Source organism: Schistocerca gregaria, chromosome X, assembly GCF_023897955.1.
Source record: "Schistocerca gregaria isolate iqSchGreg1 chromosome X, iqSchGreg1.2, whole genome shotgun sequence".
NCBI classification, from domain to species: domain Eukaryota; kingdom Metazoa; phylum Arthropoda; class Insecta; order Orthoptera; family Acrididae; genus Schistocerca; species Schistocerca gregaria.
The window spans coordinates 532,492,703-532,513,927 of record NC_064931.1 but is presented as its reverse complement, the minus strand read 5'-3'; the positions used below and the strand labels follow the sequence as shown (position 1 = coordinate 532,513,927).

Below are 21,225 nucleotides of genomic sequence, written 5' to 3'. Positions count from 1 at the left end.
GAGCCAAGATTATAAATTGTTTTCAATGGGATAGTCTGCTCATGACACACATATTTATTTCATGGATAACAGTGACAGAAGGCAGGGTGCAACAGTGACACAAATGCTTCTGTAAAGTAGTGGGTACTGATAACGGCATCTCAATGCAGTTGCTTAATAACGTGCACAAGTAAAGTAGGTCAATATCACAGTATTTCAGATTTTTTTAATTCCTGAAACAAGACCTTTTAATTTTACTCTTGTAAAAGGAAAAAATGGTATTGTAAGCAACTGAACTAAAGGGGATAGATAATCTATGGATAGTACATCTGTGGTATCTAATAGCTAACTATGCCACTGTATAACACCGAACATTGTTTGCTCTTCGAGCTGAATAGCTGGAAAGAATAACCAGACTAGAAGGGAAAATGCATTTATATGTATTGGAACAAAATCTACTGAACAATATGAATTTCAAACTAGAGTGGACAATTAGAGACGATAAACTTTTCCAGTACTATAGAAAGAAAATTATGTAGAACTGTTTCCCTTATTTTAAACTATGTTATGTACAGGGAGTAAATATATAACCAACTATAGCATCCTCCCTGGGATTCACCAGTTCACAACACAGACGTATATAATGAGCTGCTGCTGCCCCTCAAGGCCGAGCTGCTGCTGCCCCTCAAGGCCACTGGCGATACTCCCACAGAGATGCTGTGTAAACAGTATAACCTCAAACATAAGCACACAATGTCTGTTATCAACCACATCTCTTACAGCTGGCATGATAATTCGTGATACCAGCTCCACCACTAGAGACACCAAAATTAATGCTGCCATTGCAGGCACCGATTATCCTTTCAGTGATCATACGCCTGCCTCTCTCACAGAAGTATTCTTCTGCCATGTGGCTTTAAAGGTCTAAGGATCCAAATGTCCTGATATTACTTAATTGAGAAATCACCAACAGAGCTGAAGAGGTGAACGTGGATCAGGATACTTTAACTCATTTACAACAAAAAATTTCTACAGATACCAATAATATAGATCCTCTCTGATAATGTTCTGATAAAACCCATTTTTCGCGACTGGTGACATGTAATAGGCATAGAAATTTTTCCATATCTTCCTACAGCTTATTTTTCACTTCAGCAATGTTTTCCAGTGTTCTAACTCAAGTCAGCTGATTTTTTAATTATTTCTTTGCTGTTTAGATTACATTGTCACAACATGTAGAAAACATTTTTCAAGTCAGTTTTATTTTACGTGCTGTACTTCTTGGGAACTGCAGATGTGAAACATCTAATGATGATATAGCATTTGTGAGAATGTTGCAGATTATTAAAAGGGTAAGATTTGTATTAAAAGTAATGTGTTATGCTTTAGATGTTTTTACATCTCCCATACTATTGTGCATCAAATCCCAAGGCTGCACTTCTTATACCTGTTACAGAATTAATAAAATTATCATCAATCCAAATTTTTTTAGTTACAGTTGTCAACAAATCCAACAAACATGTGTAAATCTAGTGTTTAAAATATAAGATCATTGTAGACAGATTACAAATTTGGTTGAATAAGGATGGGAGATACAACTGGCAATGTTGTTGTTTAGAGGACCAATGCTGCCACAAAAACCTAAATAGAAATCGTTGGTAGGGAAATGTGCTTCTAGCCTAAAAGCAATAATGTCACTACGAACATAAAAAGACATATTTAAGCAATACCAATATTTTAAAGGCTGAAATACTATAAATTCCAATGAACTGCATACCTTTGCAATTTCTGCCTGCTGGGCAGCAAGTTTTTCTCTCTGGTAATTGACAAGCCTCATCAGATCTCTGTACTGGGCATTGTAAAGAACAGACTCTTGATGGCAATCGCCATTCCCCTCCACAGACTGCTGAAAATCCTACAAATACATTTACACATCACTATGATATAAATAAAAATGTATCACAATTTTAGACTAAATACAAAGCCTGACATCGTATTTATGTACAATTCAAACCATTATGTAACTTAATTATAACCAAAGAATCAGGCCTTAAGGGAAGGTTTAGTTGCAATGTACCTGAGCTAGGAAATTACATTCACCTGATCACATTGAAACCTTGATTAGAGCAAATACAAGACTGAAATACAATTACAATGATGCCAGGTTCACATGAAAGAATAAAAACCAATCAATATAATTATCTACTTTGGAGAAGTAGAGAAAAATAACAACTTAAAATTGTATGATATAACTGAAATGTAATTACAGTGAACTTTAAGAATAACAACTGACATGAACATTAGTTTACAGAACAGGCAACCAGAAGTACAAGAAGCAAAATCACTTTTAGTAGGGGTGGTAATGGAGGAAACAATTAGAAACAAGTTATTGCAAACAGAATTGACACAAATCAGAGAATCAAAGGAATCATACAACTGGAAAAATTGATTTCAGGGTGAAAAAGTAGAAAAGATGGTAGAACTCTTGACAAATGAAAATTGAGATGCAAGGCAGACAATTGCTCACGTGTACTAGTTGGCAACAACAAAATAAGACAAATTATCATTCTAATAAGTGCAGATTATCACCTGAATGGTTTACTGTACATGTCAAAAAACTAGTAAATGATGTCAAAAGTCCAGTAAGTGCATGAAAAAGATGAAACAAGACCTAGCAGAACTATGAAACAGAATGAACTTAATTTTTAGGGAATAATCTGGCTGCAGTACAAATAAAACAAATGCTCAAGTATTGAGAGTAATGAAGTATTAAACAAAAACTTGATAATTATACTGTAGCAGCTAAGATTAAATTCTCTTTGGGTACCAAAATTACATAGACTGGTCAAAACAAAACTTACATTTACATAAAATACGCAATGGGTGTACCAGGAAAATGTACAGGGTGACAATTATTCAACTATATGAAATAAAATTACTTCTGAACGGTCTGAGTTCAGATGTTCAAACTGTATGACTGGCTTTGGGGAATGATGGGAATTAGTATGCACATGGTACGGTTTGGTTTAGCAATGAAGCCTGCTTTCATTTGGATGGGTTTGTCAATAAGCGAAATTGGCACATTTGGGGGACTGAGTATCAGCATTTTGCAATCGAGAAGTCTCTTCACCCTCAGTGGGTGACTGTCCTGTAACAGAATAATCGGTGTGATGTTCCTTGGTGGCACGGTGACTACTGAATGGTATGTGAAGGCTCTGGGAGATGATTTCACCCCCATTATCCAAAGTGACCCCAATTTCGACAAGATGTGGCTCATGCAAGATGGAGCTTGATCCCATCAAAGCAGAAGAGTGATGTCCTGGAGGAGCACTTTGGGGAACCACATTCTGGCTTTGGGGTACCCAGAGGCCACTGGCATGAGCCTCCATTGACTGCCATATTATATGGATCTGAACACATGCGACTCCATGGGGATATATTGAAGACAATGTGTGCAGCAATAACTCCAAAACCATTGCTGACCCAAAAACAGCCATTCAGGAAGTCATCAATGTCATCAATGTTCTTACACTTCAGCTGGTCATGCAGAATTTCGCTATTCGTTTGCATCACATTGTTGTCAATTAAGCAGGCATATCGAACATGTCATAACCTAAATCCGAATATCTGTAATGACATTTATATGTTGAATGCCATAGTTTGTAACTAACTTACATTTATATAGTTCAATAATTGTCACACTGTATATACAGGGTGTTTCAAAAATGACCGGTATATTTGAAACGGCAATACAAACTAAACGAGCAGCGATAGAAATACACCGTTTGTTGCAATATGCTTGGGACAACAGTACATTTTCAGGCAGACAAACTTTCGAAATTACAGTAGTTACAATTGTCAACAACAGATGGCGCTGCGGTCTGGGAAACACTATAGTACGATATTTTCCACATATCCACCATGCGTAGCAATAATATGGCATAGTCTCTGAATGAAATTACCCGAAACCTTTGGCAATGTGTCTGGTGGAATGGCTTCACACGCAGATGAGATGTACTGCTTCAGCTGTTCAATTGTTTCTGGATTCTGGCGGTACACCTGGTCTTTCAAGTGTCCCCTCAGAAAGAAGTCACAGGGGTTCATGTCTGGCGAATAGGGAGGTCAATCCACGCCGCCTCCTGTATGTTTCGGATAGCCCAAAGCAATCACATGATCATCGAAATATTCATTCGGGAAATTAAAGACGTCGGCCGTGCGATGTGGCCGGGCACCATCTTGCATAAACCACGAGGTGTTCGCAGTGTCGTCTAAGGCAGTTTGTACCGCCACAAATTCATGAAGAATGTCCAGATAGCGTGATGCAGTAATCGTTTCGGATCTGAAAAATGGGCCAATGATTCCTTTGGAAGAAATGGCGGCCCAGACCAGTACGTTTTGAGGATGCAGGGACGATGGGACTGCAACATGGGGCTTTTCGGTTCCCCATATGCGCCAGTTCTGTTTATTGACAAAGCCGACCAGGTAAAAATAAGCTTCGTCTGTAAACCAAATGCTGCCCACATGCATATCGCCATCATCGATCCTGTGCACTATATCGTTAGCGAATGTCTCTCGTGCAGAAATGGTAGCGGCGTTGAGGGGTTGCCGCGTTTGAATTTTGTATGGATAGAGGTGTAAACTCTGGCGCATGAGACGATATGGGGACGTTGGCGTCATTTGGACCGCAGTTGCAACATGGCAAACGGAAACCCAAGGCTGCTGTTGGATCACCTGCTGCACTAGCTGTGCGTTGCCCTCAGTGGTTGCCGTACGCGGTCGCCCTACCTTTCCAGCACGTTCATCCGTCACGTTCCCAGTCCGTTGAAATTTTTCAAACAGATCCTTTATTGTATCGCTTTTCGGTCCTTTGGTTACATTAAACCTCCGTTGAAAACTTCGTCTTGTTGCAACAACACTGTGTTCTAGGCGGTGGAATTCCAACACCAAAAAAATCCTCTGTTCTAAGGAATAAACCATGTTGTCCACAGCACACTTGCACATTGTGAACAGCACACGCTTACAGCAGAAAGACGACGTACAGAATGGCGCACCCACAGACTGCGTTGTCTTCTATATCTTTCACATCACTTGCAGCGCCATCTGTTGTTGAAAATTGTAACTACTGTAATTTCGAAAGTTTGTCCGCCTGAAAATGTACTGTTGTCCCAAGCATATTGCAACAAACGGTGTATTTCTATCGCTGCTCATTTAGTTTTTATTGCCGTTTCAAATATACCGGTCATTTTTGAAACACCCTGTATTTAGTGGTATCAAATAAATGTCAGAGTTCTACTACGAAGTTTACAAAATCATGAAATTTTTATATACAAGAATTTGTAAACAAAATGAAGAGCTGCACAACAAACAATTATTATTTTTAATATGTTCTCTATGCCTATATCCATATTCCGCAAACCACTGTAAAGTCCATGGCAGAGGGTACTTCCCACAGCAACACATATTAGGTTTTCTTCTCATTTCACTTGTGTAAGGAGTGTGGGAATACTGACTGCTCACATTTCTCTGTGTATGTAATCTTGTCTTTGTGGTCCCATCAGGAACAATACATAGAGGGTTGTAGTATGTTTCTAGATTGTAAGTAGGCCTTCAATGCATAGTTGACATCTATCTTCAAGCATCTACCAGTCCAGTTTTATCAGCATTTCTGTAATGGTCTACCATGGCTCAATATATCCCTTATTAGTCCTATCTAGTACTGGTCCCATACATTGGAGCAATATTCTTAGATGGGATGCACAAGTAACTTGTAAGCAGTATCCTTTGTAGACTGACTGTATTCCCTCAATATCCTGACCCCGACAATGAACCAAAGTCGGCCACCTGCCTTACCTACGAGTCTACATGACTGCATCATCTGCAAAAAGTTTAAGTTTAGTATTGATATTGTCTGCAAAGTCACTAATATACAAGATAAACAGCAAGTGCCTGAAAACACTTTCCAGGGGCACTAACATAATCCTACAAATTGTTATACCCAAGTATTTGTACAAACTGACTTACTCTAATTGTGAATAACTGATATTGTATCAAAAGTCAATATGTTTATCTTTTCGTACAGTGTATAATTTTACATTTCTAGCAATCTTTCAACCTCTTTGAAATCTTATCAACATCTGCCTGGTTATTTGTACATTTTTTGTGTAGTGCTTCATTATTGGTAACAGCATCATCTGCAAAAACTTTTAAGGTTAATATTGATATTGTCTGCAAGGTCACTAATATACGAGATAAACAGCAAGTGTTTGAACACACTTTCCTGGGGCACTCACGACGTTGACACGATGTTACTTCTACATCCGTTGCTGACTCTCCACCTAAGACTGCAAGGCTACACCCTCCCTACTGAGGACTCCTCAACCCAGTCACAAATGTCTCTTGATAACCCACATGATCATATTTTCATTAGTAAGTGCTGGTATGGTAGTGAGTCAAACGTTTAACACAACGAATAGATTGCTTCTACCTGGCTGTCTTGATCCAAGGCTTTCAGGATGTCAAGTGAGAAAAGCAAAACTTAGGTTTAGCACAGCTGATGTTTTCAGAACACGTGCTGGATAGAATAGAAGGGGTTATCTTATTTGGAATACCTCACTACATTTGGTTGCAGAATATGTTCTAAGATGTCAATAATAATGGATGCTAGTTTTGTGGATTACTTTCATTACCCTTCCTGCAGATGGCTGTGATGTGTGTTTTCTTCCAACAACTGTGCACAGCTTTTCTATTTGAAGCTCTATGTTATATTATGGTTAAAAGAGCAGTTAACTTAGCTGTAAATTCGGTATACAATTTGATAAGGATTCCACCAGGCCCTGGGGCATTCTTAAATTTCAGCAATTCTGAAAATTTGTTAAGATTAACAGTTGAGCCCCCATCCCCTCCCCAAAGAAAATGGTTATAGAAAGAATAGCAAACTGTGTGTACCTACAAAAACTTGAGATCTCAAAATAAAAACAGATGAAAAAATACATATGAAATTGCTACAGAAAACAAAAAAGGTATTTACAGAGCAAATGAAACTTTTAAAATTACACTTTCCAACTTCTGATTTGTTCTCAAATCTGAAAATATTTTCTTGTATTAAGGGACCAAACTGTGCATCATTGATATTTGCTTATGTAACCTACCTTGAGCAGATTCTTCTTTGGTTTACTACGGCTAGCTGATGGCGGAGGTGAAACTGCTGTCTCTCGGCTTGGTGAAGGCCCATTTCGTGGAGTATGTACCGGAGGAGGTGGGTCACGATATGGTGGAAGGCAGCGTTGAGGTGGAGATGAAGGTCTGGGTGGTTCTCTGTACGGTGGAGGAGGAGCGTCACGTCTTCCCTGTCCAGTACTGCGGTAACCAAAAGGTGAGGCAGTGCCATCAGAATTAGAAGAGTTCACGGTCTGACTAGGAGAACCATTGTCTAATGCCTTATTAGGCAAATCTTGGTCATCTCGTACCTCCAGTGGTTGTTTCACTTGAGGTACACCTTTAACTATACCTACATTGTCACCCCGTCTTATTTCTGTCAGCACATGTCCATGATGGCCACCACTGAATGTCAGTGATTTCCTAATGTCTTTACTCCGATCTGGCACATGTGGTGAATTTGTACGCCAGTCGGGTGATTCGTTAAGCCCCAAAGATGGTGATGTAGCTGTCGTAACTAGGCCTCGTAGGGGATCCACCGGTTTTTGACGGACTTGTTGCTGTCCACTTATTCTTGGTCCCTCCAACTTGGAACGTTCCAGAATGAATTGCACATCATTTGAATACTCTCCCCATTTTGTCAAGATCTATAGGACAAAACAGAACTGTTTGAGAATTTTTTTCATTTTACAGAATAAAAGCTTTCATAAATACTTTTGAAGAGTAACAACATTACCAACACACCTCAAGTGGATGTTCATGTGGTGCAAGAAGTCTATCAACATTTCTCCACCTTTCAATCAGAGTGAACCGACCAGTCTTCCCTGTGGCATGTGCCAGCGCATAAACAACATCCTAAAACAAAAGCCAATCTAATATATTACATTCTGTAGATTTCATACCAATTCTTAGTCTAATAATTTCTTCTTAAATAAAAGCTACTCAAAAAAACCATAGACAAACTCTAAGAAACGGAGCATATCTACATACACATTTCCACTTCCAACAAGAATGAGAGAAGCATACGAATTTATGGAGTTAATCGCATAAACTGTGCAACAAATGGCACACCCTTAATTACAGAAAACTCCTATGTACACTCAAAGATGAATTCATATACTTAAAAGTATATTTACTGTATGAGGGTCATTTGGGCTAAAGGTTGGATGATGCAATTAATTCCAAACCAATTTTGTGGTGTGTTTACGAACTCCGAGACTTGGGTTTGAGCATGTATTGTTTTGTTGAAGAAAGATTTATTTTGGATTCTTGTCAGACTGAGCAGGTCAGAAACAATTCTTGAATTTGTTCAGAGACTTCACACAAGACTCTGAATTAATGATTTACCCCCTTTTGGAAACTAATCCATGAAAATGACACGGACACTATCCCAAAAGACTGTCATCACAACTTTGCCAACAATGTAAACTGCCTTGAATTTCTTCATTTCTGGTGATTGCAAGTGGTGCCACTCCAGTAACAGCCTTTTTGTTTACAGCTGTAGCAATGCATGAAAGAAAGGCTTTTCCATTGGCCCCAAACTGCTCCAACAGTTCAGATGAAATGGCATCACTCTGAATCTTGTGGTCTGTTGTCAACGTTCATGGAACCCACCTTGGGCACACCTTTGAATATTTGTGAGTCTCAATAACAACACACAAATTTACAGCACTCGCCAGTAGCTGCAGAGCCAACTGTCAAGTTGTGACGCGCCAGATTGCATGAATAGTGGCATCCGTGTGATTCACCAAGTCAGGAGCAGTGGCTGTGACAGGATGTTCCGAACATAGATTATAGCTTGGAGCTCAGTTTCTGCACTTACTGATGTTTTAACTCTCTTTACCCATTGCTCAAGATTATTGCTATCAATCATTACCATACACTGTACACAACAATTTATGGATGTTTACAATGGTATTTTTCTGTAACAAAGGATTCAATTAAACCACACTGTTCGCAAAGTGTGCCTTACATATATGTCATTTTGATGGTTCACTACAGCTCTGCCATCTGTGTGAACTGTTCGAAACTGCGCCCATGTGCAGAAGAAACATCGAATTTGAAGCATCTAAAGGGACATTTTCCTATTTACATTAACAGCTGTAAAAAAATTTGGGGCATCATTTACTGAATGACTATCGGGCTTCCGTGACAAATACCTCATAAAAATACTTCTCCCAATCCAGCTGTTTGAGATAGATTATTCAGATATGTCATGTTACAGTTATCTTAGTACTGTGCACACAGACATGCAGAGGAGGACAGAGGCTCAGTCTGTATGAAATGAGACAAATTGCCGTTTTTAGAAAATCAGGGAAGTATGTACTTGGGCATGTGAATGCACTAATGAAACATAAACTTTAAGGATTTGAAACTCATTTTTACTGTAATCAAGATTTTACATTAATGTACTCGATGAACACCACGAAACGTTGTTATATTGGCTGAACTGATTTGCTTTCTGTGGAACAGATGATGCAACCATGAGCAACTTGCTATGTAACAATAGACTTCCTTGATATCCTACATTGAATGATTTTTTCCAGGTGATCTTCCTATTGAGTTTTCTTCTCTTTTGAAAGTGACAGGGATTACTGTCACTCCTGTGACAAAAAATAAAGTTGCTTCTTGTTTCAACAAGTACTTCATAATTTTTAATATTCTAGGGAACTGATGTTAAGAAAATATATTAATTGCCAAACCAAAACTATTATTTTTTGAGAATAACTGTATTTTATCCCGGAATGCTGTCACAGTCGTGACAGTAATATTTTTCATGGGTGTGACAATATGCACACATTTTTAAAAATTTCCAATGTAATGAAATACCAGTATGTAAAATTTGAAACAAGCTGGTTCTGCTCATGTGAATTGTTAAACTGGTAAGATACAAAACAAATACAGGTCTACTGACATTGAAAATAAATGTAAATAATGTATCTTGCATTCCTGGATAATGACTTCTTCAACAGAAAGAATGAGAAAGCTGCAGCATAAAATGAAGGAAGAGCAATTGAAGAATGAAGAATACTTAAAAGGAGAGACAGAGACAGACAGAGAGACAGAGGGAGGGAGGGAGGGAGGGAGAGAATAAGAAGAATGAGGAATACGGAGAAAATGCTGGTGAACAAACACAGTCTACTAAAAAAGACAGAGAAGGATGAAACTAGACAAAGGGTGTGTAGGGGCAGAAAACGTAAAAATATGTCGGAAACAAATCACGCCAGTGACTTACAGTGTTACAAATGTCCTCAAACATTATGCTAGGCTGTATATAAGACAATAAGGTCTTTTCCTAATAGTCAAAGCAAACAGACCGCTGCTGATAGGAAACTGATTTAGGAACTGGATCTTGCTGAAACAAAAAAGTTAAGAGACCCGCAAAAGGTTCAAGAAGTTTGTCAGCTGAAACAAAAAAATTAACTAATTGAGTATTTTTGTTGAGATGATGTTAGTCTAACTATTCTTGGTATTCATGACATAAAATCTGTTAATGATCACACTAGTGGAAAATGAGAGGAGGTTCAGAAGAAGCATATGATTATGACTTGGTGAACCTATGACGAATTAAAGAATACAAGTCCTGATACTCCATTAGGAACGTCAACATTTTATTAACTAAGGCCAAGTCACACACACACAGTGTCAGAAAGACCTCACAATGTGTGTATTTGTAAATACCACGTACATTTTAAATTTCTAACTGAAAGCATTTCACATGTGATTCCAGATTTTCCTAATTCTTCTAAAGAGTTACTTCAGAAAATTACTTGTGATGTACAAAATGAGGATTGCATGGCAGGAAAATGCACAAAGTGTAAACATGACCTCTCATTGTGGCTGACTAATGAAAATCATGATAAAATTCTCTCATGGAAGCAGTGGACGGACTGTGACAGAGTGCCAAAGTTGATGGAAAATACATCAACGCCGAAACCAGTCACTGAAGAACTAGAGGACCATATCTCAACATTTAAAAGACATTTCTGGATAAGGAGAAAAAAAAGCCAAATATTTTGAATGTCGTAAGGAAGAGCTTACAAAGAATGATGTTGCCATGCAAGTTGACTTCGCCAAGAACTTTTCTTTAATGTAAAAATTTAAAAAAAATCATGTTTTCTGATAAATAGATTTACATTGTCGTAAATCTACCATGGCAAATCATGTTTGAGAGTTGAAATTAAGTGGAATTTCTTTGCCACATGGCAAAGTGGCTGCTGATGGGGTAGGGGGAACAGTGAAGAGAACCATATGGAGAGGAAACATTAGTCAGAAAGTAGCAGTGAATAATACAAAGGAATTTTCTGAGTATGCTAATGGTAAATTGAATGACATTCAAGTTCTGTTCGTTTCAAGCAGTGATGTTGACAAGACAAAGAAAAGGCAGTCAAGGTTTTGGGAAGATGTCATTCCAAATCTTAAAGTGCATTCCAACTATTATTTTAGAAACTATGACAATCATTATATTTTATCTGCAGAAACACCAGGCAGTGAAACAATAAGATATGAAATCTTTTGGGAAATCACTAAATCTAAGAAACAGCTGAAATATTCTGACATTTATTCAGATTCTGAAGAGTCTAATATTGAAGATAATCAAGCAAAATCAGAAAATGAAGTACATCAACCATAATTCCAACTATGGATATGAAAGCCAGAGCTTTTCTGACCATAGAGATTCAAAGGGAGAAGGGAAATGGACAGAATTTTTTCGCTGTTTGCCAATCAGAGTGTGTGGTTAGTGAAATCAAGATCATGTTTTTAATACCACATGAGAAAGAAAAGAAACTCTTTTGCACTAATGAAAATTACATTTAAGTTCTTTCTTTAGAAAAGAATGTTGTTAAAATTTTGAATCCTCCTACATTTCAAATGGAAATTATGTGTATATTTCTGTGTATGTTCCTTTATTTATCTGAACATGACAATGCTTCATTTTCCACATTGTGTAATATGCTGAAGAACTCAGAGGACCAAGTGAGGTGGCACCATGGTTGGCACACTGGACTGGTGTTCCTGAGGACGATAGTTGAAGTGCGTGTCTGGCCACCCTGATTTAGGTTTTCTGTGATTTCCCTAAATCGCTTCAGGCAAATGCCAAGATGGTTACTTTGAAAGAGCACCTAATCTGATGGGAACGATGACCTCGTTGTTGGCCCCTCCCACCAAATCAACTAACCAACGAAGCAACCAACCAAGAGTGTTTTTCAGTTAAAAGGGAGATGTTTCTTAGTTTCTATTAAGGAATTGATTTTTTAAATTAATTTAACAACAACGCCACTTTAATTGAGCAAACTGATTTATTATATTGCCAAAAATGTAATTTTAATCCAATGTCCACCTTCATTTCTCTGAAATATTGAGAGAAGTTTGCACACTTGTGACAATATTATGTCACACCCGTGACAACGGAAATTATGCTATTATTTTGAAAATAGTATTATGTTCTTTCTGATATTTTCATGGCTAATAAAGTAAGTTTTCAGTATTGAAGGTCAAAGTGTTATGTTGTACTCCTGAATTTTGTCACACCTGTGACACATTGATTTTGGTTAATAACATAGGTTTTCATCCATTACAACAAAATTATATTCAGACTTAAAAAAATAATCAATTTCTTTTAAATGATATATATTGAAAGAGAAATCTATAGTATGGGATATTTTAAAATTATTTTATAGTTAATCTATGGAGTTCATGTGTCACACCCATGATTATGAAAACATTCCACAATGAAATCACAAAGAATATTGACAATACAATAATATCCAGAGCAAATTTAAATCAATACTACTTACAGAAGTGACAAATTTATATCTTGTGACTGAAAGACCATTATTTACAGAATCAACTGATTGCTAAAAAGTAAAAATAAAAACCCTAAGGCTACTACTGCAAACACCACTGACACAGTTCTATTAGAGTCAGTTTTAAACCACTAATACAAAAGTGTGGGGTTAAATTGTATGATTATTTTCTGTCACTGATTACGTCTTTCATCTTTTGTAATTACTTGTTTATATGAGAGCTGCAGAGCTTCACAGTGACTTATATTAGACTTTAAACACTAGGTTCCCTTACAGCTGGCTAGGTAAGAGAGTTCAAAGATTACAGGAATGTAAGGACATATTACCTTCAATAGAGCCACGCCTAGTAAAACACTATGGTGCTCAAATAAATCTTTTGGTTGAGGACAGATTTTCCTTTTCTTTTTAACATCTTTACTGATAGCAATCAGTCAACTGTCAAAATTTGCTAATATACACCCGTCACGAGTTAAAATGGAATGACTGGATAACTCTAGTTGTGATGAAGATGAACATCAGAATCATATTCGGTGGAATAAACCTCAGTAAGTGTAACATACACCTCAAAATAGTTGATTACAGACTTCACACTCAACTAATTCTTCAATATTGTGATGTTTGTCAGGAACACTTGAATAGTTGGATCAATTAGAAGAGGAAGAAAAGTTGAGGACATGAGCTGCATAATTCCGTCAAAGGTATATTTATTTAATACATGAGCACCACAAAGATGCTTAACAAATTTTAACATTAGATTTTACAAGAAATATATGTATGATAAAACAATTACTCTCAAGACACCAACAGTGTATGTTCCATTAAGAGACAAGATACTTATTACTTCCTCACACATACATCCTATGTAAAGAACACAAAGGTGACATCAGATTAATTTGGGTCTGTATGGTGGTACTGTAACAGCCATTTTCCTGCATAGCATATGTGAATGAGACAGAAAACAGAGAGGTGATGGGGTGGTGATATTGTTACACTATGTACACTAAGATAAATATGTAAAGTTACTAGCAGACAACATATGCAGATTCAAAAAGTCATTTAAATGGGCTACAATGAATAAGAATAGTTAACACAGTGCCATATTTTTTGCCATAAGTGGCTGAACAACAAACTCTTATATTGGGAAATTCTTTAATTAGCACTGAATTATATCTTTGTCAGTGTGGCAGAAACGGAGAGAGAAACAGAGAGAGAGAGAGAGAGAGAGAGAGAGAGAGAGAGAGAGAGAGAGAGAGAGAGAGAAAATAGTAAGCTAGATACTATAAACTTCCTTCAGTTTTCAGAATAGGGGAAAAATTGTCACAATAATTCACATAAATATAATTTAATATGTTACAGCCTATTGTATCTAGAAAGAGGACAACAATGAATGAATGAATGAATGAATGAACAAATAAATAAATGAATGGTGTCTATTAGGGCAGTACAGGTGCGCTGCTTGTTCTTTTTATAGAACGACATATGAAAATCAATTCTACAGTGTGCAGGAAACTAATAATAAAGCTTCAAAGAACATTACAAAACAAACACTCTGGAATACTGACATCCAGTGTACTTCTGATGCACAACAATGCTAGCTCATGAGAAATTTCATATAGGGATTGTGTACTATGCCCACTGAATGAACCAGTAATATCCAACTGTAATTCATCAACAGGTGTTAACAAGTTGTGAGCATAGAGCAACCTCAGAAGTAGTTTGAACACTCACTGTACAACTTCAATTTGGCTTCCAGTAATTATGATCTCTTTTGCTAATGTGAAATCATTGCTATTGTCAGACTGTTTTACAAAAATTGAAGTTTAAGACATAGTTGAATTGTGTTTAAGGTAATTCTGTTGTTAGGTAGCTCCCATGGCAGGGAAATCTAGGTCCAGAGTACCAGGTCACAAACTTTTCCAAGCCTAGAGCAGATCTGGACCAGGTAACAGAGGATGTAGGATCTTTATGCAAGGATTTCACAAAGGACGATGCCACGGTTATAGTGGGTGGTCCGGGAAACAGCACTGGCGGAGACTCTGAATATTCCATAGAGTGTGACCTGGTGAAGATAGCATCAGCAACAAAGCATACGAGTGTGGGATTTGTGTCTGTGTTGAGACGCCAAGAGCGGCCTCATTTGAACTCTTCCGTTGGGAGGGTGAGCTTGGAGTTGGAGTGGCTGCTTAGGACGGATATAGGGTCCCATATTGGTTTGATTCCTGTGGATGCTATCAATAGATGGGACTACACTAGGCATGGCCTTCACCTCAATAGGAAAGGGAAGGGAAAACTGTCTGGATTGACTGCAGAAAACTTAAGGGGAGGACACTGTCACAAGTGGTAAAATACCAGTGGTCACAGGTGTCAGAGGGAGGCGTTTTTTAGGATATGGAAGGGAGAAAAAAAAAAGAGTTTTAAGAGAGATTGGCAGACACACTCAGTTTGAGAAAACACATGAACAGGAGTCAGATTTTAGCATACAGCCTCCATTTAAACTATGTTTAACAGAAAGTAATCAGAAACTGCCAGTTCATCTTCGCCAAAGCAGTTATAATCCCATTAGTATGCAGTATCAGTTATCTTTATTACTCCAGAACATTACGGGACTCAGAAAAAAGTTGATGAACTACTCATTTGTATTGATGAAATGAATTCATCTAACCAAATTGACATAATCTGCCTCTCTGAACATCAAGTGACCACTGGTATAGATATGTTAGACATTTAAGGATTTAAGCTAGCTTCCTACTTATGCAGAGTAGATATGAATGGAGGAGGAGTTTCCACATTTATTAAAAACTGCCATAAATTCAAGAACATTGACATTAATAAATTCTGTTTAGAGCAGCGTCTAGAAGCATGTGCAACAGAAGCAGAGTTCCATAACAGATCCTATATAATAGTAACTATGTACCGAGCATCTGCAGGAAATTATATTCTATTCATAATTCATCTAGAAGCTCTTTTGGGTTATTTAACAGGAAGAAACAAAGAAATTTTGATTGCTGGTGACTTTAATACAGATTTTCTAATGTAATCTTCCAGTAAACATTTACTGCAGTTAGTAATGTTGTCTTTCAATCTAACTCACACTTTAAACTTTCCAACTAGGATCACTAAATCCTCAAGGACAGCCATTGATAACATTTTTATAGACAAATCAAAGGAGCAAAATCATATCATAAAACCTGTAATAAATGGACTATCAAATCATGACATGCAGCTCCTTGTTTTAGATGTAAATTCTAAGCAGACTATCAAGACTGCTAAATCTGAGTACAGGAGAGTAGTCAATCAACCAAAAATTGAGTGTTTTAGAAAACTGCTCAAAGATATGAACTGGAAAGATGTTTATAGTTCTCATGACATGAATGAAAAATATAGCACATTCATGAACAATGTCAGTACCATGTTTGAAAACTATTTTCCTCTAAAAGTTACTCAAATTAAACAGAAGTCTTATAAACCATGGATTACACAAGGAATAAAGATTTCCTGTAAGACAAAAAGGAAAATGTATCTGTCGACGAAGAATATCTCCAATGCTGACGATTTAGCTAAATACAAGGAATACTGTAAAATATTTAAAAAAGTAATTCAGACATCTAAACAAATGTACTATGAGAAGAAGACAGCAATGTCAAAGAACAAAATAAAAACAATATGGGATATAGTGAAAGAGGAGACTGGTAGAACCAGAAAGGAACAAGAGCACATAGCATTAAGGGTAGATGACACATTAGTAACCGATGGGCATAGTGTGGCAAATCTATTTAACAAGTACTTTATATCCGTTACTGATAAAATGGAATTGTCAGGATCAGTACATAATGCCCTTGAATATCTGAAACTAGCCTTTACAAATAGCTTCAGGTGCATGAATATGTCTCTCACTTCACCAAAAGAAATAACTTCCATAATAAAATCTTTAAAAACAAAGCATTCTAGTGGTTGCAATGAAATATCCACAAAGTTAATTAAGGCATGTTCTTGTGAGTTTAGTACAATTCAAGTTACTTGTGTAACCAGTCAATTATAACTGGGACATTTCCTGACTGGCTAAAATATGCACATGTTAAGCCTCTATTCAAGAAAGGGGATAAAGAGATACCATCAAACTACAGACTGATTTCACTTTTGCCAAGATTCTCAAAAATTTTAGAAAAAGTAATGTACCGGCAGCTTCTCAACCATCTGACCACAAATAAAATAATATCAAGAACACAGTTTGGATTTCTGAAGGGTTCTGATATCGAGAAGGCTATTTACACCTGCAGTGAAAATGTACTTAATTCATTAGATAACAAATTACAAGCAGCAGGTATATTCTGTGATTTGTCAAAGGCATTTGATTGTGTGAACCACAACATCCTTTTAAATAAATTAGAATTCTATGGTGTCACAGGCAGTGCTGCAAAATGGTTCAAGTCATACCTTGCTAACAGGAAACAAAGGATGTCAGTGCAAGGGACTAGTGAATTAAGTCATCAGTCATCATCAGAATGGGAAGAAATGACATCTGGTGTCTCACAAGGATCCATCTTTGGGCCATTACTTTTTCTTGTGTACATTAATGATCTCTCATCAGTTACACTGCCAGAAGCAGAGTTCATTTTGTTTGTAGATGACACAAGTATTGCAATAAATAGTATGTCGAGTGCAGTTCTAGAAAGATCTGCTAATGATATTTTCATGGATATTAATAAATGGTTTAAAGCCAACTCACTGACATTAAACTTCAAAAAGCCAGTGAATAGTATTAGTAGCATAAATAACATTTAAATAATGTGTATGCCTCAAAGCCTGACGACTAGCACTAGCGGCTCAAAATATGCCGCTAACTGATATAAGGTTAATAATCTTTAAAAACGCCATGACTGGCAGCAATAGATATATTTGTATATCTTTTATCAGATTTAGCATTCTGGATGACAAGGTACAGAATTATCCCTTAGATAGTTGGGATACTGCAGTGGTATGTATTAAGACAAGGAGAAAACTCCTTGGTCTGGGAATGAAATGGCATTGATATAAATAAAATAGTGTTTTAGCTATAATGGAACATGTTGGACAATAATTTGATTCAAGTGATAACTTGATGAGCAGAAGGGTTTTCATGGTATCACTTATGTCAACACAATTTTTTCCATACTTCTTATAGATGATAATGAGTCTGTTCCTTCATTTCCGACAGCTATGGATTGGAGTGGTTAAATTTAAAACTGGTGATATTTCTCTCGAACCATGTGGATGACACCTCAAAAATTATGGGAAAAAAACATTAAGGAAGTACACAGTATGGTACTGAGTGATGGGTGATTAAAGGTGAGTGAAACTGCTAATGTCATAGGTATATCAAAAGAAAGAGTGTTGTACATTTGACACGAAAATTTAAGTACTGCAAAGCTTTGTGCCACATACGCGTTGCATTTGGTGAATTCTGGCCAAAAGAAAATGGATTTATTAACAATGTTAGAATTATACTAAACTGGACCCAACCAGTTTTTTACTGTGGGTGAGACATTAGTCTACCACTTCACGACTGAGACGAATGACAATAAAGGCAGTTAGTGAAAATCTACACCCTTGCAGCAAATGAGGAGAAGCTCATATCACCAGCCATAAAGACTATGGCCAGTCTTTCCTGGGATTCAAAAAAGATTTTTCTTAATGATCAACTTGGAAAGAGTGAAACAATAACTAGTATTTACTAAAAATGTCCTCTGGACTAAATGGATGCAAAAGCATGTGAGAAGATGCCTGGATTGTAAAAGTGACGAAAATTATCACATCAATGCACTTGTCAACTAATGCCTTTTGGCAGTGGAAAAAAACTGAAAGATTTTCAGAGTGAATTATTGGCAACCTCTATCTTCAGCCTACTCCCCAGCTAAAAGAAATTTGAGGCTGAGAAACATTTTGAAATTAATGATGAGCTTAGGGCAGACCTAGATGAGCATTTTGCAAACTTTAGAAAATCTCATTTAACTGATGGAATTTACTAACTGGGAAAACACTGGACAGACTGGGCTGACTTGAAAGGTGACTAAGTTGAAGTCTTTTTCTGCCTAGCTATGAAATCTCTCTCTTTCCATTAATATGTTGTTTTATTAACAGCAACTGTCAATTGAGTGTCCCCCACAGAACCATCATACCTTATCAAAATTGTATTTGACTCCTTTCTCAACACTGCCCTAGAGTCAACTGTAACTGAAACCATGACTTACAACCAGGTCATTTGCATATGCTAACCAATCTTCGCAGTTGAACGGAATGGATAGTGTCTTGAAAGGAGGATATAAGATGAACATCAACAAAAGCAAAACGAGGATAATGGAATGTAGTCGAATTAAGTATGATGATGCTGAGGGAATTAGATTAGGAAATGAGACACTTAAAGTAATAAAGGAGTTTTGCTATTTGGGGAGCAAAATAACTGATGATGGTCGAAGTAGAGAGGATATAAAATGTAGACTGGCAATGGCAAGGAAAGCGTTTCTGAAGAAGAGAAATTTGTTAACATCGAGTATAGATTTAAGTGTCAGGAGGTTGTTTCTGAAAGTATATGTATGGAGTGTAGCCATGTATGGAAGTGAAACATGGATGATAAATAGTTTGGACAAGACGAGAATAGAAGCTTTCGAAATGTGGTGCTACAGAAGAATGCTGAAGATTAGATGGGTAGATCACATAACTAATGAGGAAGTATTGAACAGGATTGAGGAGAATAGAAGTTTGTGACACAACTTGACCAGAAGGAGAGATCGGTTGGTAGGACATGTTCTGAGGCATCAAGGGATCACCAATTTAGTATTGGAGGGCAGCATGGAGGGTAAAAATTGTAGAGGGAGACCAAGAGATGACTACACTAAGCAGATTCAGAAGGATGTAGGTTGCAGTAGGTACTGGGAGATGAAGAAGCTTGCACAAGATAGAGTAGCATGGAGAGCTGCATCAAACCAGTCTCAGGACTGAAGACCACAACAACAACAACCAATCTTCAGGTAAGTTTCTCCCACAAAAAGACCAAAAGCATCAGGATTTACTCATTTTTTGAGGAGGATGAGGGGGGGGGGGGGGGGGGGACAACAGTCCATGCTGATCCATTCTCGTGGAGGAAACATAAACACCTGTTCATCTGTTCTTTTGTTGTCAGCTAGCATTAAGGAACAGAAACCCATAAGGTCTTGCCTTCATCAGAGTTCTCTATCATGGAAACTCCTAAAAAGTGCAAAATAGATGAGGCTGCTAGAAGAGGTAGGGCGGAGGGCCCTTGGCCCAGCACGCACAATGGGGGACAGTCCAACCCAAATACTCTGGCCTGAAATCAGCTTAAAATGCTACAGCTGACAAAAACAACTTTCTCAGATGAAATGAAAAAAACCGTTCAACTGTCCATACATTTTCCGCCAACATAAACTGCAAAGAATCCACTAAGAGCCAGAAGCAGGGTATTAATTCAACCAGGATGTGAGGGACTGTCTGTAAGGCTTTACAACAATAATATGGATGGTGTGGCTTATTATAAAAGATAAAACTGAGTTAATCTGGTATGACTGATATTGGGGGGGGGGGAACATGCAATAGTGGATTTCTTCCCGTAAGAACAGAAAGAGGAGGAACATGTAGCCACAGCCTTCTTGATAGTGTAGAATTTATTACAAAGGACAGTAGCCCACCAAATGATGTTCCATCTCGGAGTGAGTGGGGTTTTTCTTTGCATCAAAAGATCTGCACCTGGCACCGTTTATTCTTCGAGTTAGCCATATGACTTATGACCAAAAGCCCAATGAACAGGTAGTATGACTCATGTCAGAGATCAGATATCACAGGGTGACAAGAGCAATAGCTAGAGACTGCCCATTTGGTCACTACAAATTAAAAAATGGTCGAGGGAGAACTGTTTAATAAAATGTAGGGTTCTCTTAATAGCCATCACTTAAGTCATAAAAATGCTGTACATCTTAGGAAGTGAGTGTTGTTGCTGACCAGCTAGCAACGTAAAAACCATATCCCATTCTGTCCACTGTTTCAGTGTCTCAGTTAATGTAAATGAAGAGACACCTTGGTATTCCTGAAGAACTGAGAGGAATAGATCCTGAAAGACCATGAGGGCATCTGAAACTTTAGATCCTTGATATAGATTGGTCCTAATTCATGGTCTGGGTGCTAAACAAGGAAGAATACACAGGAATCCATGAGGGAGCAGAGTCTAAGGAGGACGGGCGGAGATGCCTGCAGAGGGTCCTGAAACACATGTCAACTGGTAAACCAACCAAGAATG

General features: G+C 37.5%; 1 protein-coding gene across 2 annotated transcripts in view; it reads right to left on the bottom strand.

The window, feature by feature from the left end:
* Positions 1-21,225, bottom strand: part of LOC126298747 (ras association domain-containing protein 8) — an 83,108-nt gene that overhangs the window by 44,331 nt on the left and 17,552 nt on the right. For both annotated transcript variants that reach the window (XM_049990192.1, XM_049990191.1), the window contains exons 2-4: positions 7,879-7,989; positions 7,128-7,781; positions 1,757-1,894 (exon numbers count right to left, since the gene is read on the bottom strand). In XM_049990192.1, the coding sequence (XP_049846149.1) occupies positions 1,757-1,894; positions 7,128-7,781; positions 7,879-7,989 (903 nt within the window). The remainder of the gene's footprint in view (positions 1-1,756; positions 1,895-7,127; positions 7,782-7,878; positions 7,990-21,225) is intronic.